This window comes from Impatiens glandulifera, chromosome 7, assembly GCF_907164915.1.
Source record: "Impatiens glandulifera chromosome 7, dImpGla2.1, whole genome shotgun sequence".
NCBI classification, from domain to species: Eukaryota; Viridiplantae; Streptophyta; class Magnoliopsida; order Ericales; family Balsaminaceae; genus Impatiens; species Impatiens glandulifera.
Window position 1 is genome coordinate 14,518,027 of NC_061868.1, and position 15,327 is coordinate 14,533,353.

The 15,327-nt window shown below is 39.5% G+C and overlaps 1 protein-coding gene across 1 annotated transcript; it reads left to right on the forward strand.

The window, feature by feature from the left end:
- Positions 1–9,155: 9,155 nt before the first annotated feature.
- LOC124909552 (myosin heavy chain, clone 203-like) lies at positions 9,156–10,475 on the forward strand. The gene has a single exon (XM_047450223.1). It carries the CDS (start codon positions 9,156–9,158, stop codon positions 10,473–10,475), a length of 1,320 nt encoding a protein of 439 aa, XP_047306179.1.
- Positions 10,476–15,327: the final 4,852 nt, after the last annotated feature.

A 15,327-nucleotide genomic window follows, 5' to 3' on the forward strand; every position in this document is an offset into this window, starting at 1 on the left:
ACGGCCGAAGATAGAAGGAGAAACAACCTGGATAACCATGCAAGAAACCGGATCTCCAACAGTGTGGACAGAAACACATATTGCAAGATCAGAGATTGCAAAACCGGAAAGGAGACATGGGACACGGTTATCCAAATCTTTGAGGGAAATCAGAGAACAAAGGAGAACAAGATAATGGTAGTCACCCAGAAGTTTGAAAGCATGAAGATGAAACTAGGAGAGACAATGAAGGAATACAGTGACCGGTTCACTGGTGTGCTAGATGAGCTAGCAACTCTTGGTAAGAGATATGACAACAAAGAGGTTATCATGAAAGCATTGAGATCTCTTCCAAGTGCGTGGGACATAAAGACAATGGTAATGAGGGAGTCAAACTGCCTAAACAAGATGAACCTGCATGATGTATTCGAAGATCTAAAGGCATATGAGTTTGAAATGAGGTCTAGAACTGAAGAAGAAGTCTCGGCCTCAACCTCAACCAGAGCATTGATCATACCCATAGAACCGGTCGCTCCTGCACCAGCACCGATCAGAACAGCCGAACAGTTTACTGAGGATGCCATGGCTATGCTTGCACAGAAGTTTGGAATGTTCATGAAAAGGAGCCAACCAACAAACTACAACTATGGCGATAAATCCAATGTAAGATGTTATAATTGTAATTGTTTAGGTCATTTTAAGTGGGAATGCAGGAAACCAAGGAGGGATACCTGGAAACCGGATAATCAAGATAACCGAAATAGTTATCAAGAAACCGGTGAAGGAAGTGAGGTACCGAAAGCACTGATAGCCGATGATGGAGGAAGTCTATGGGCTCACAGTGACAGTGATGATGAACTCACATGCCTCATGGCAAATGAGGAACATGTATTTGACTCTCCTTGTGATGAATTCACTAAAGATGAACTATACAATGCATTGAATGGCATGGTATAAGAATATAGGAACCTACTAGCCATGTTGCCTAAGCACCTAAACATTAGAACCGATCCTATAATACCCATTCCGACAGAACCAGAGGTACCCATTATAACCGAACCTCCGGTCGTAAAACCTGATGATACCCCTATTTTAGAAACCGAGTTAGATACTAAGACCGAACAATCTAGTGAACCGGCTAGAGAACTGACCGAAGAAGAAAATGCCCGACTCCAATATAAGATGGCTGCATATAAGAGATCTAGTGATATAGTAAAGAACATGTGTAGTCATTACAGACATCCCCGTTGCAAGTTTGGCCTAGGATACACAGAGGATAGCTCCAAAGACCAAAAACCTGTAGAGAAAGTAATGTTACAAGGAGTCACCTTCCTCTTATAAGATTCATTAAATGTTCCATGACCGCTGAAGAGGAACTGACCGCATACTATAGGGAAGAAAAGCTAAAATACGACTATGTTGGTCCAACCGATTCTGAGAAGTGGCTTGACCCTGTGAAAAGAAAAGCTGAAATTCTCAAATATATGAAAGCCAATCCTGAACCGCATAGGTCAAACCGAAGATCACCAAACCGAAGATCACCCCCATTTAAGACCTTTATAGAAAAACCGAGATACACAAGACCGAGTGACAAAAGGACGGTTAAATCCCTAGCAAAGAAGACTGTCCGGTTTGTCAAGGTTTGGATACCCAAGGGACTAATCGCATGTGGATAGCGGCTGCTCCAGGAACATGACCGGAAACAACAACTTGCTAACCGATATCAGAATAGAAACCGATGCCTTAATCACTTTCGGTGATAATTCAAAAGGTAGAACTGTGGGCAAGGGTAAGATTGTCCATGGTAACTTAACTATTGATAACGTACTTTTAGTTGAAAACCTACGTTTTAACCTGCTTAGCATTATCCAAATGTGTGATGCTGGATATACGGTAGAATTCCTTAAACATGCATGCTTAGTTAAGAATTCTCAAGGTATTGTACTTTTAACCGGAAATAGGTTAGGTAATATCTACAAGGTAGATTGGAAAACTAAGGTAGAATATCCTATATGCATGATAGCTAAGACTGACCAAACCTGGCTGTGGCATAAGAGACTAAATCATCTGAACATGAAAACCTTGAACTATATTCGCGGTAAAAAGCTAGTAGAAGGTATTCCTGACATAGTGTTTAATAAGGATAAGGTTTGCTCAGCATGTCAAATGGGTAAACAAACTAGGTCATCTTTTAAAAGTAATGGAAATATCCAATCTAGCCGATGCTTAGACCTTCTTCATATGGACTTATTTGGACCGATTCAGGTCGTTAGCCTAGGAGGTATGCTCTATACCATGGTAGTTATTGATGATTATTCTAGATTTACATGGGTAATATTTCTACCATCTAAACGTGAAACCACATCAAACCTGATTACACTTCTTAAACGCTTGCAAAATGAAAAATCAACTCGCATCAATATCATTCGAAGTGATCGAGGTACCGAATTTACTAATAGTACATTAACCGCATATCTTGATGAATCCGGCATTAGACACGAGTTGTCTAGTGCTAGGAGTCCTCAACAAAATGGCCTGGCCGAGAGAAGAAACCGGACTCTCAAGGAAGCCGCAAGGTCCATGATAGCCGATTCCGGCATTGCTCAAACATTTTGGGCTGAGGCTATCAACACTGCATGTTATACACAAAACCGGTCTTTAATCAACAAGTTTCATAAAAAAACACCGTATGAGGTTTACTTTAACAGAGTTCCCAAACTTAAGTACCTCAGGATTTTCGGTTGTAAATGCTATATACATATAAATGGCAAAAACCAACTCTCTGTTTTTGATGCAAAAACCGATACCGGGATCATGCTAGGTTACTCAGTAGTAAGTAAAGCATATAGAGTGTATAACAATAGAACTTCAACCATGGAGGAAACACTTCACGTTGTTTTCGATGAATCGGTTGACAATAATACTGCATCAAGCTTTGATATACACAACAGATTGGAAAACAACAATATCCATTCTGACAGTGAAGATGAGACTCCGGTCTTCAGGCGGTTTGTCCATGACCAAATGGGTATCATTGAAACCCTGCCGGATCAAGCTGTCACACGACAGGAAGCTAACACTTCCGTTCAATTCGAGGAAGTCGGTCGGTCTGACAATTTTGTTCAGCCTACCGACATGTCTAGCCTTGAACAAATAAACGGTAACTTGGTAGACATCCCTGAACTGAACCTCAGAAGAAACAGTAAGCATCCTCCTGAGTAAATTATAGGTGACCCTTCAGAACCCGTTCGAACTAGGCGTCAACTTCTGGAGGAATATTTTAATTCCGCTTTCATATCCCAGATTGAGCCGAAAAGAATAGATGAAGCATTATCAGATCCGGACTGGATCTTGGGAATGCAAGAAGAGCTAAACCAGTTCGAGAGTAGTAAAGTCTGGTACCTAGTTCCTAGACCGAAAGAACAACCGGTCATAGGAACAAGATGGGTATTCAGAAACAAACTCAATGAGGACGGTTTGGTCACGAGGAACAAATCCAGATTAGTGGCTGAAGGCTACAAACAGGAAGAAGGCATTGATTTTGAAGAATCATTTACTCCTATAGCTAGGATTGAAGCCATTAGGATTTTTCTAGCCTTTGCTGCTTTTAAAAATTTTAAGGTCTACCAAATGGATGTTAAAAGTGCATTTTTAAATGGTGAATTACGTGAAGAAGTGTATGTTGAACAGCCACCCGGCTTCAAAAGTGCTGAGTTTCCAAACCATGTATACCGGTTAAACAAGGCTTTATACGGTCTAAAGCAGGCTCCTAGAGCATGGTATGATACTCTAACCGCGTTTTTATTAGCACATGACTTCACCATAGATTCGATTGATAAAACGCTGTTTAAATTTGAAAAGAAGGAACATATCCTACTTGTTCAAATCTATGTAGATGACATCATTTTCGGTTCAACCGATCCTAAACTATGTGATAAATTCTCAAAAATGATGACTAATAAGTTTGAAATGAGTATGATGGGAGAATTGAGTTTCTTCCTAGGTCTCCAGGTCAAACAACTCAAAGAAGGAACCTTTATAAGCCAACCCAAGTACACCAAGGAGCTTCTAAAGAAGTTCGGGATGGACACTTGCTCCTCGGCGGCTACTCCAATGAGCTCATCGATCAAATTAGACAAGGATGATGAGGGCCAATCGGTAGACCAGATCGCTTACCGGGGCATCATCAGCTCTCTCCAATACTTGACAGCGAGTAGACCGGACATTCTGTTTGCGGTCGGTGTGTGTGGAAGATTCCAAGCAAATCCAAAGCAATCCCATTACACAGCCGCAAAGAGAATATTGAAGTACCTAAAAGGCACACCTGATGTCGGTCTGTGGTATCCAAAGGATTCGTCCTTTAACCTAACGAGTTATTCGGATGCAGACTATGTAGGGTGTAAGTTTGACAGGAAAAGCACAAGCGGTACGTGTCAATTCCTAGGTGACCGACTGGTGTCATGGCACAGCAAGAAACAGACATCGGTGGCCACATCAACCGCGGAGGCTGAATACTTGGCGGCCGGAAGTTGTTGTTCACAACTCCTCTGGATCCAACAACAGCTGAAGGACTTCGGTGTCATAGCCGAAGAGTCCCCGATCTTCTGTGATAATACAAGTGCCATTGCAATCACTTACAACCCGGTTCTTCACTCCAGAACCAAGCATATTGATATAAGGCACCACTTCATCCAGGAACATGTCACGCTGAAGCATATCCGGCTGGAATACGTACCGACTGATCAACAAGTAGCCGATATCTTCACCAAGCCTCTACAGGAAGCTAAGTTCTCTCAATTTAGACTCACTCTCGGCTTAACCGACATTAGCCAGATCCTTCCTAAGGATGCTTAAAGGGAAACCGGTTCAGACAGATAAAACCGGTAGTTTCTCCTAAACTGTTGAACTTCAAATTTTCAGGGTGTCTGTGGAAGAACCGCCCAGTTTATCAGATAGAGTAAACCGACCGGTTACTTGGTGCATGTACCAAATAACCGCATCGGGATGAACAACTGATAACTGACCGGTTCAGAAGCAGGTTATCTTAGATTATTTGGATTTCAAACAGAAGTGGAATAATTATCAGTGTTTAAAGATACCTGTTCTGAAGCATTGCCCTTTCAGAGTAAACTGGTCGCGCCTAAAAAGACGTGAAGATCTGATGATATCTTTCACAGTCCAGGCCTATGACCAACACCCTAGATTGAAAACCTGCCTATTTCATGCAAAACCTCTTATCCTACAGTTAATAGATATCACCTCTTGTTATACCTGGACAATAGGATAGCCCCCCAACTAATATTTAAGTGAGGCAATCACTAACCAAAATACTCACAAAACAAAAGCTCACTCTCTCACTAAGGAAAAAATGTCTCAGTTTCCCAACATACTTCAGGTTGATTTTCAATCGTGCTCAAGCACCGAGCACTACGATATATATAGAATGATAAAATCTTTGGAAGATACTGGTCTCCAGTACTTCCTTGACGACAAACACACCGTTTACCCTGAGTCAATCCTAGAGTTTTTCTACAACGCCAGGGTGTTCAGGGGTACCCCCCATTTCGATACTCATATCCAATCCAAGGTGGGGGGTATCATCTTCGACTTCACCGAGAAGGACTTTGCTCGGTGCTTTAGTCTGCCAAAGCAAGGGCTGACAGACATCGCGGCACCGGCCAACATAAAGGCCGAGGTGTCTCTCACTCTTGCCCGGTCTGATGAGCCGGTTGACGATCACGGTACTAAGTCACACCTGAGGGCTGAATATCAGCTCCTCAACGATGTGATAGGTAGGAGCATCTTCGGAAGGGATGTCACCAATACCTACTGTGCCGCGACCTTCAATATGATGGCGGCTATTGTTACCGGTACACCGGTGAACTGGTCTAGGGTGCTATTTGACGTCCTCATCTGGATGGTCGGCATCCGGTTAGTCGGCCTCATCCCCCAATTAAGCTGCCTTCTTGTGGAGCTTGGTGTTCCGACCTGTCCAGGCGAAGGTCTGAACCAGGCACAAGTGCTCACAAAAGAGATAACCGACTCATTTTATGATCGGTTTGAGAGGGCCTGGAGGAGGAGGAACCGCCGGTACAATCCTAACGGTGAGGTCACTTCCCGCGCACCCTGAGTCACTCCTTCTTGCACCCGTTTTGCTGTATGCACCTGGTGTATTTTTATCCAACCAACTAATGATCAATTCGGCTTGTCTTATGTTTACTTCGGTTTCACTTAAGTCCCCTTCCGTCTTACTCTTGTAATTTTTCAACTTTATCTAATGCTACTTTCAGTTTTATTCGGTCACTTGGTGCATTACTTCTCGATAAAACAAGAACCTCTTATCTAACATTATAACTCATAAACTAACAAAACATTCAATGTCCAACTAACCTAGTTACTTTTCAACAAACATTTACCTCGAGACAAACATTTACCTCGAGATCCACAAATAGTCAAAAAGCACACTCTGCCCAATGACCTTGGAAATATAAAGATTCTCTTCTCTAAAGAAGACAAACCTGCCATTCAATGCAAACATTTTCCCTCCAAAACCGGCTCTATAAAAAGAGAGTTTCCCTAATCAACTCAACACACTTCAAATCTTAAACTCTCTCTCTATCTACTATCAACATTTAGAATCATGCCTAGCAGAACTCTAGGAAATTTTATAAGTATCGATTTCGATTCATGTATGGGAGAGTGGGACGGAAATCATGCGAAGCGGATCATGTTTGAATCCCTTCTTGATACCGGCCTTCGAACCTTCCTCGAAGAATCCGGTCCAATACTGATTGAGGATGTCAAGGCATTCTTCCGAAGCGCCTGCATCAGGGGCGATTACATTGTCTCAATGGTAAGAGACCACACCTTCTGGCTTGATGAAGCCGAATTTGCCTCCCTTCTCAACCTGCCCACAGAAGGGTTTTCTGACTTCCCAACTCTGGAGGGAACTGATGCATTCTATTATGCACTACTCTTCTCTGGAACCCTTGATCTAGTGGAAAATTATGGGTTAAAAACCCGCCTCGGTCGTAACGCTCAACTCCTTCTTGAGATTGTGACTCGGTCAATTCTCTATCAGTCCCCAAATCAGCGGTACTCAAAGAATACCTACAACATGATGACCCATATCTTCAGCAAAACGACCATCAATTGGTCAGCGGTCATCTTTCAAAACCTGAAGAACATGGTGCTGACCAAGAAAGGTCTCGGCTATGCACCTCACATAAGTAAGCTGATTCTCAAGTACCGGCCAGAATTTGGACCGGGTACACCGGCATCCACTTCAAACATCCTTGACGCGGATGCGGTGGAAGAGAAGTTCTCCAAAATGGTTTTTACATAAGTTGTACCTTTTTCATCTTATGTATGTTTGTTTTCGCACCAATCTATCTTTCACTTTCCTTTCTGCAATGTTTCCTGAATGCAATTTCATTTCAGTTTAAATGACCGAGTCATCTTGAATACTCATCTAAGTGACCGATCAACACTGTCAAAATAACCGCGCTCTTATCCGGTCTCAAAAGAGCACCGCTTAAACTCAAAAGAGTGCAAATTTCGGCTTACTCAAAATAACCGGTTATCTTTAGAAAACCGCAGCATCATTCGGTCTCAAAAGAAGATTGCGTCATCAATGGCGAAAGCAAAAGTTTTGGAGGGAAATTTCCCGCCCGAAACTCCCGCCTCATGGTTTCCCGCCCACGGATTGGCGCCCATAGGTTTCCCGCCTTTGGTTTCCCGCCCATGGTTTGCCGCCATTTCAGCTTGGAGGGAAAACTCCCGCCCAATGTTGATGGGACGGCTAGGTTTCCAAACCGCAGCTATAAAAGGGGCTCTCGGCCACTTTATTTCATTCTCACGCGAAATTTCTTTCTCTCTCTAAATTCTCAAACTCTCTCAAGCGGTTATCTGCACTTATTCTCCTCAAACTCTCTTAACTTTCTAAGATGGGGCGCGACTCGGTCTTGTTCAAACACTTATCTCAAGTGGATTTCGAGGAAATCTGACAGAGAGGCTCACCTGCGGCAGTAGACGTCATTAACCGGGTAGCCAACGCCGGTCTGGAGTATTTTCTCGGCGGTCCTCATGTCGTATATAAAGATGCGGTTGAAGAATTTTTCAATACCGCAACTATCTCTGACGATAAGATCACCGCAACTGTATGCGGTACTGAATTAGAGCTAACTGAGGAGTCGGTGGCGGAGAGCCTGCGCCTTCCAACAGCCGGCCAAGATGCAACGGCGGACATAGAGATCAAAACGTTCGAAGCAGCATGTCAAATACTCTCGGCGACTAAGGAGCCGATAAAAGTTTCCGGTAGCAAATCAACGTTGAAACCGGAGTATATACCGATTTGTGATATTTTCACAAAGGCGGTTCAAGCAAGAGGGGGGAACTACAACAGTCTAACCAAGGACAAAATCAGGATGTTAGTCGGCCTGATAGAAGGGACAAAGGTTAACTGGGAAAAGGAAGTGTTCCACAATTTGATGGATATGGTGAAACCGGACTCAAACCGGTCATGGGGATACGCTGTTTCCCTCGGTAAAATATTCCTTCACCATAACCTCAAAATCGGTCCAGGAGTCACCATCCCATCAAGGAGCCTCATCAGAGCCAAACAATTCCTAGAAAGGAAGAAACCGGCCCCCGGCTCCACAGGTAGCCGAAAGAAGACATCCGGAAAGAAATCGGCCCCAGCAAAGGAAAAGGCCGAGAGCAAAGGGAAAGAGAAAATAGTCTTCTCGGAACCGCCACAGCCAACGGAGGAGGCAGAGTCGGTCTCCACTTCTGAAAGAACCGAATCAGAAAGGACCAATGACGAAAGATCGGACAATGAAGAAGAGCATTCAGGCCATAGTCCCGATAACAACAGTACGGGTGCAAATCCTGAGACCACCGAGGGTGGTGAAGAAGGTGGTGAAGAGGGTGATGAAGAAGGTGGTGAAAAAGGCGGTGAACAAAGCGGTGAAGAAGAGGAGGAGGAGGACGAACTGGCAAAGGCCGACAAGATAGCGCTCAAAACTCTAAGAGTCATTGAACAACGTGCTGGTAAGATTGACGAGATATACCGGGAATGACACGAGCACCGGTTCGGCAAACGATATAGGCACATCCTACCGGGCTACACCGACGAGGAATGCTTCCAAAGACTGAAGGAAGTGGAGGACGTGGTCATGGATCTCACAAACTCTGATACCATTGAAGAGGCCCTACACCGAACCTACCTCTTAAGACCGCGAGCACAACTAAGGAAGCTAACCATACGGATCCGAAAGATTACGGCAAGGTTCGAAGAGGTAGCATCGGAGGACACCTTAACACCGTTGGTGTTGGAAAGGCTTGAAAAAGAAAGAGGAGAACTCATCCAAGAAATCGACCGGCTGGAGGCGAAGTACGGACAAAGGGAAATACCGCACTATACAGCTCCACGGATCGATAGGAGTCCAGCTCACAGTCCAACACCTCCAAGAGCGAATTCGGCAACAGATGAATCTGATGAAAGGACGGACCCTCCTCTAACCGGGCAATCTCCACTTAAACAACCGGAAGTATCCGAACCGGGTGTCACAAAAGAATGGGTTGAGAGCCGTATTCAAGAATTTGAAGACTCGGCGGTTACCTCATTGGAGGAGAAATTCAACAGAACTGTCAGCTCGGCACTCCGGTTCGCCAACACTACAAGGCAACTTCTAATAAGAACAAGGGAACGGTTCTCAGAAATCGATGATGATCAACAGGAAGAAGCGGTTCTGCGCAGCAAACACCTTAAGCGAACCGTAATTTTAGAGGATACAACCTCCGAGTTAAAAGAGAACTTTGCCCGGCTTAAAAGAGAGACCGATGAACGACTGACAGAGGTTGCCAAGGATCTGGTCGGCACGACACTTGATAGGGTCTCCGATCTTGAGAAGAAGAATGAGGGTCTCGAGGCCGAGCTCAAGGCGCTTAACGCACAAGTTGCCGAACTACTCAATGCTAAGATAAATGCGGATGTCGCGGCTGTAGAGGCTGATGCCCGAGCGGCTAAGAAGATCCAGGATGCGCTGGACAATGAAGCAAGAAAAGAGAAGGGGCCACCGCAACATCCCGAAGAGGAGGAAGCCGAGCGAATTCGAAGGGCAGAAGCCAAGTTTCCAGGATTTGCAAAGAAGGCAGCCGCACAAGCTGCGAAGGATGCTGCACGGTTAGAAAGGGAAAGTCAGAGGCTAGAAAGCTTTGCGGCCGATAACAAAAAGAAAAAGGCGGCCTCTTCCGTTTCGGTTCCGGCAAAACGGAAAAGAGAATCCTCGAAGAAAGCTCAGGTGGCCGACCTGCTGAATGTGGTAACTGACACGGCTATTGAGAGTATACCGGACCCGGCTACCCACAGCGAAGATGAAATTGAAGAGCACCTGCAGCCCCGGTCTACAAGACCGCGAGTCTCCGGATCGGCCAGTCGACCGCAACCAGCGAAGAAAAAGTGGAACATATATGACTTCTCGGACTCGGAATAGGGGCTCCCTTTTCTCTTGCCTATGCTTATCTATATGTTATTATCTAATTTCGGTTATCCTTCGTATATATATATAAAGTTATTTTTGAAACCGACCATCTTTTGCATCTCTACTTGGTTTTGATAATTTTAAATAAAATAATCAAAAAGGGAGAAATTGATAAGATAAAAGATAAAACTTTTCCAAAATTTTTCTCAAAATTTTTCCAAATTTTTCGAAAAATTCTCCCAAGTCAGTTTCAAAAATCCGGTCAAAATAAAGAACCGGCCTACATTTGCAAACTTACATGGTTTTGATAATTTTAAATAAAATAATCAAAAAGGGAGAAATTGTTAGATAAAATTAGACCGGTTCACATAACCTAACTTAAACCTTTCATGCAGGAACAAGGAACCGGACCGGTCAAACAAATTAAACCGCCTAAGAAGACTAGCCGGTCAAGCTACTATACCGACCAGAACAGTTGGAACATGACCGCATAAAGAAAGGATCGGCCAAAGCTTAAAATCGGAAACATTAGACAGCCGATCAGCCACAAGGCAGAGAAATAACCGGAAGATGCCCGGTTATACCACTTAACACTAGAAGCCATCCGGTTAAGTCGAATGACCGACCAGTACAAGAAGACAATTCAGGTATCTGTTGAGAATGATACCAAAGGAACAGACTGAATACTTCCATATCCATACAAGTCTGAGGAAAGTCTGCAGGCTGCAGAAGACAGTCTTACATGATCTTTCCACTTAAGGATAACTCAGAAAGGAAATCTTCCAAGTACAGACAACTGTCTAACAGACAGTGTCCACATTGAGTAAAAGACAAACCCAACAGGTTTGTCTTACATACCGGAAGAACAGACTGCCAAGTCTGTGAGTTTGACCGACAGGTCTGAGACCGGCAGGTCTGAAGAGATGACCGCAGGGTCTGAATCACTGAATCACTGAATCACTGAACCTCTGCTTAGCCAATCAGATTCAAGGAAGTGAAATATGACCGTTGGCATATTTCACCTATAAAAGGGGCAGTTGAAGAAGAGTAAATGTGGGACAAGAGAGACAACAAGAAATTCTAAGAGCATTTATTTTACAAGTGATAAGACTGCGTTGTTCTAGAAAGCCTAAGTGCTAAAGCTAAAGTGTGTGTTTTACAATTTCGGTGTAAATTGTAAGAGTGTTATCGAGCCGAAAATAAGTCTCGATCGGATTGTACTTGTATTCCTTAGTGAATATCCTTCTCGCGGTTTCGAGAGGAAGGGGTGACGTAGGAGCTTTATCTCCGAACATCCATAAAATTTGTCTTGTTATTTACTGTCTGTCGGTTTCATTATCTAACCGATCCGTACCGATCCAACCTACCTAATCCTATCTAAGCCGAATCTCCAGATTACCGAAACCGACCCATCAAACTTCAAACGCTCATCATCTGAAACCGATTTTGCCTATCATACAAGTGTGCTGCTTCAACCTGAAAGCAAACATCTTCCGCGCTTGAACCTAGTTCAAGGGTTTGTGACAGGTTGTGTAGTATTGAAACCCCGGTGTTAATCTCTAACCGGATTAACCACCACCCTTCGAGTGAGAACCGCTAACCATTCATAATCATAAATGTTAATACATTTTTTTAGATTGAAATCATGGTTGATTGAAAGTTTAGTGAAATATTATAATATATATATATTTTATTTAAATATATTATTTGTTTATATTTTTTTTATTTAAATTCAATTATGGGTTATAATATATAATAAATATTTACTTGGTATCGACCTGTTAAAATATTTGTTTTTCCTCTTGATTATAATTGGCGGACCTAATTAATTAATTTGATATATTTTTAATTTGGTTTAACTGTAATAATGTACGTAAATGTTATATATATTATAATTATCTAGGTTAATCATATATTTCAAACAAATTTTGGTTAGGATCTATATTCGTTAAACTAAACTTTTGAGATCATGATATAAATTAATATTAGTGAATATATTTTAAAAAAAAAAACACTGACCGACATTAAATTAAAGAAAAAGACACGTACGTCCGAACTACTTTGATTAAGAAGACGATATTTTTGAGTGAGATGGAAGAATCTAAGCCACGGATTAAAAAGACAAACTTAATTAAATGAAATGGGGTCCAAACTCCAAATAGTATGAAATGCTTTAAATAGCTTTACCGTCCACTTATTTTGGATAAGTGGTATTGGTCAAAATATCAGTACGCAATTTATCAACCTTTCTGGAATTTGTAGGAATCATCTCAATTAATGTCATATTTCTAATCAATTGAAACGTGGGCGGTTTTTCTTCTTTAAATCTGACAGATATAATGGATCATTACAAACTAAATTAAAAAAATAAAAATAAATAAACCAATTAAAACTACATGAAGTAGATAGAAAATAATGAAGTATCAGATTAATTGGTTAAAATTAGGAATAATACAATATACATGTATTTGTCCTGTTTTATTTTGACAATTTTGTGAATTTTGTACAAGGTTATCCTTACAATATATATGCTCAAAAATAATATATTTTTTTTTGCATACAAAATTATTTTAAATAAACTAATTTATTATATAATATTTAATAAAGTAATCATTTATTTATCGGTAAAATATTTATTTTAATAATATAAATATACAACGTGATGTCTATCAAACACACTCGATCAATAAGAACCTACACATAGGGTAACTTAAATTTATCTTGAACTCGTAAAAAGTGTGAGATGAGGAATAAAAATGACGGTTTCAATCAAATGTTTTTTTTTTTTTGAGAAACTTTGAATTTTTAAAGTTGTAACTTGATTACTACATTAAAAATCGAGAAACATAAAGTGTAGTGTTTTCTAAAAAATAAAAGTGAAATAGCTGATTTCTTTTACTAGATAACACGAAAAGGCATCGACTTTATGTACATAATAAAAAAATAATAATGTATTTATATTTTATATTTTGCTTAATTATTTTATATATTAAGATACATATATTATAAATAATAAATAATAATATATTTAAATGTATGTTATTTTTTATAATAATTTTATATAAATATATAAAAATATTATAAATATATGGAATAGATGAGAGAGAATGAATAAAATGATTAGAGAGAGATTAAATTGATGAGAAAGAATGAATAAAATGATTAGAAATGAATAAAATAGATGAGAGAGAATGAATAAAAAAATATTTAAAATTGATGAGAGAGAAAAATGCTGAGATTATAATCTTAAACGCGAGAGGTAGAGAAAAATTTAAGTTTAAACGCAAAAGTGTGTTTGATTCTAATTTTTTGCGTGAATTTATTACGCAAAGTTACTGTAGCAGATTATTACGCAGATGCCAATAATCTGCTTATTAACGCCGAATCAAATGTGCCCGTAATAGAACAAACTCAAAGTACCTATAAATTCAAAAACATAATGTTAGAAATAAAAAAAAAAAAAAGATTTCAAGTTACTTTCTCTATTTACTTCAGGTTTTAGACAATTTTTAATAACATTCAAATAAAATTTTGAGCGTCTTAAATTTTGATTTGGAAAAATGACCAAATTAAAGAATTTATAGATAAACAAGTTAACTAAATTCATGTTAAAAAATCAAAGGGGCAATATTCAAATTGGTATGAATTTTACAAGAACTAATCACCAAATACATAACTTTACCGTGTGAGTCATATATATATCATACTTCAAGGCCTAATCAATTAAAGAAATATGAAGCAAACACATGTATATAAATGTGTTATACATGTATAAAAAATGTTTATAATGAAACATCTGCTAAACTATGATAGAATGAATCAAGAAAATTATGATTTAAAAAACTTATTTGTGTTTCCTCCATATGATTTGCTTAGAGTCACCGTTGAAAAAAAAAATGTATCAACACAATGTTATAAATATCTGAGTCATCTAGCTAGGTCATGTGAAATGTTTAGAGTAATTAGTGTTAAAAGGAATTCTAAGTTGGCTTCCCAAGAAGGTTTACAAAATTCCTAAATCAGGTTTTATCAAAGACACGTTTGCTTGTGGTCTTCGATAGACACCACTAAGTTTTGAATTTGGAAAATGTTGATGGAAACAAATTTGTATATAAGAACGTGATATAACTCATATACAAAATCTAGACCAACCGATAAAAACATTCTTGACAATGCGAGGCATGAACGACCCAAATGTTTCATCACAACAAAGTCTATAGAAAACTGCAAGATTTACAAGAAGATGTAGATTAAAATTTCATTTGACTTTGAGTATCATCTTTGATTTTATCCAAAATTGTTATACCAAATTTGAATAATATAAAATTATATTTGTATTTCATAATTCAATTTTAACTTTTTCAAATGTAGTTGGGATAATATAGATACAATGCTTCATTTACATTCAACTATGTTTTAAATATCTGCATATATATATATATATATATATATATATATATATATATATATATATATATATATATATATATATATATATATATATATATATATATTATTTTGTTTAAAATTGCTTCTTTTAAATTTATTTTTATTTGAATGGTTCATTGTTCATTTATTTTTGTTTGAAATACTTAAATTTATCCAAATAATAAAAAATGAATAACCTAGTTTTAAATATGAACATTTTTTATTCTAGAGTCAAAATTTTAACCTCTTAAAATTGATTTAAAATTATAGATCGCCTAAAGTTTCAATTAGAGTGTGTTTCTTAGATTTGGATTTTAGTTTATTTTGATAAATAATTTTTTTTGTCTTTAAATTAAATTACATTCATTTTCACTTCAAGTTCATTCTTCAAAGGGATATCCACCATTATGGTGTAAGTCCTATCTCGCCAGCTGAT

Bases quoted from the DNA above. Each gene is read 5' to 3' on its own strand.
- LOC124909552 (XM_047450223.1), top strand. From the start codon at position 9,156: ATGGATCTCACAAACTCTGATACCATTGAAGAGGCCCTACACCGAACC.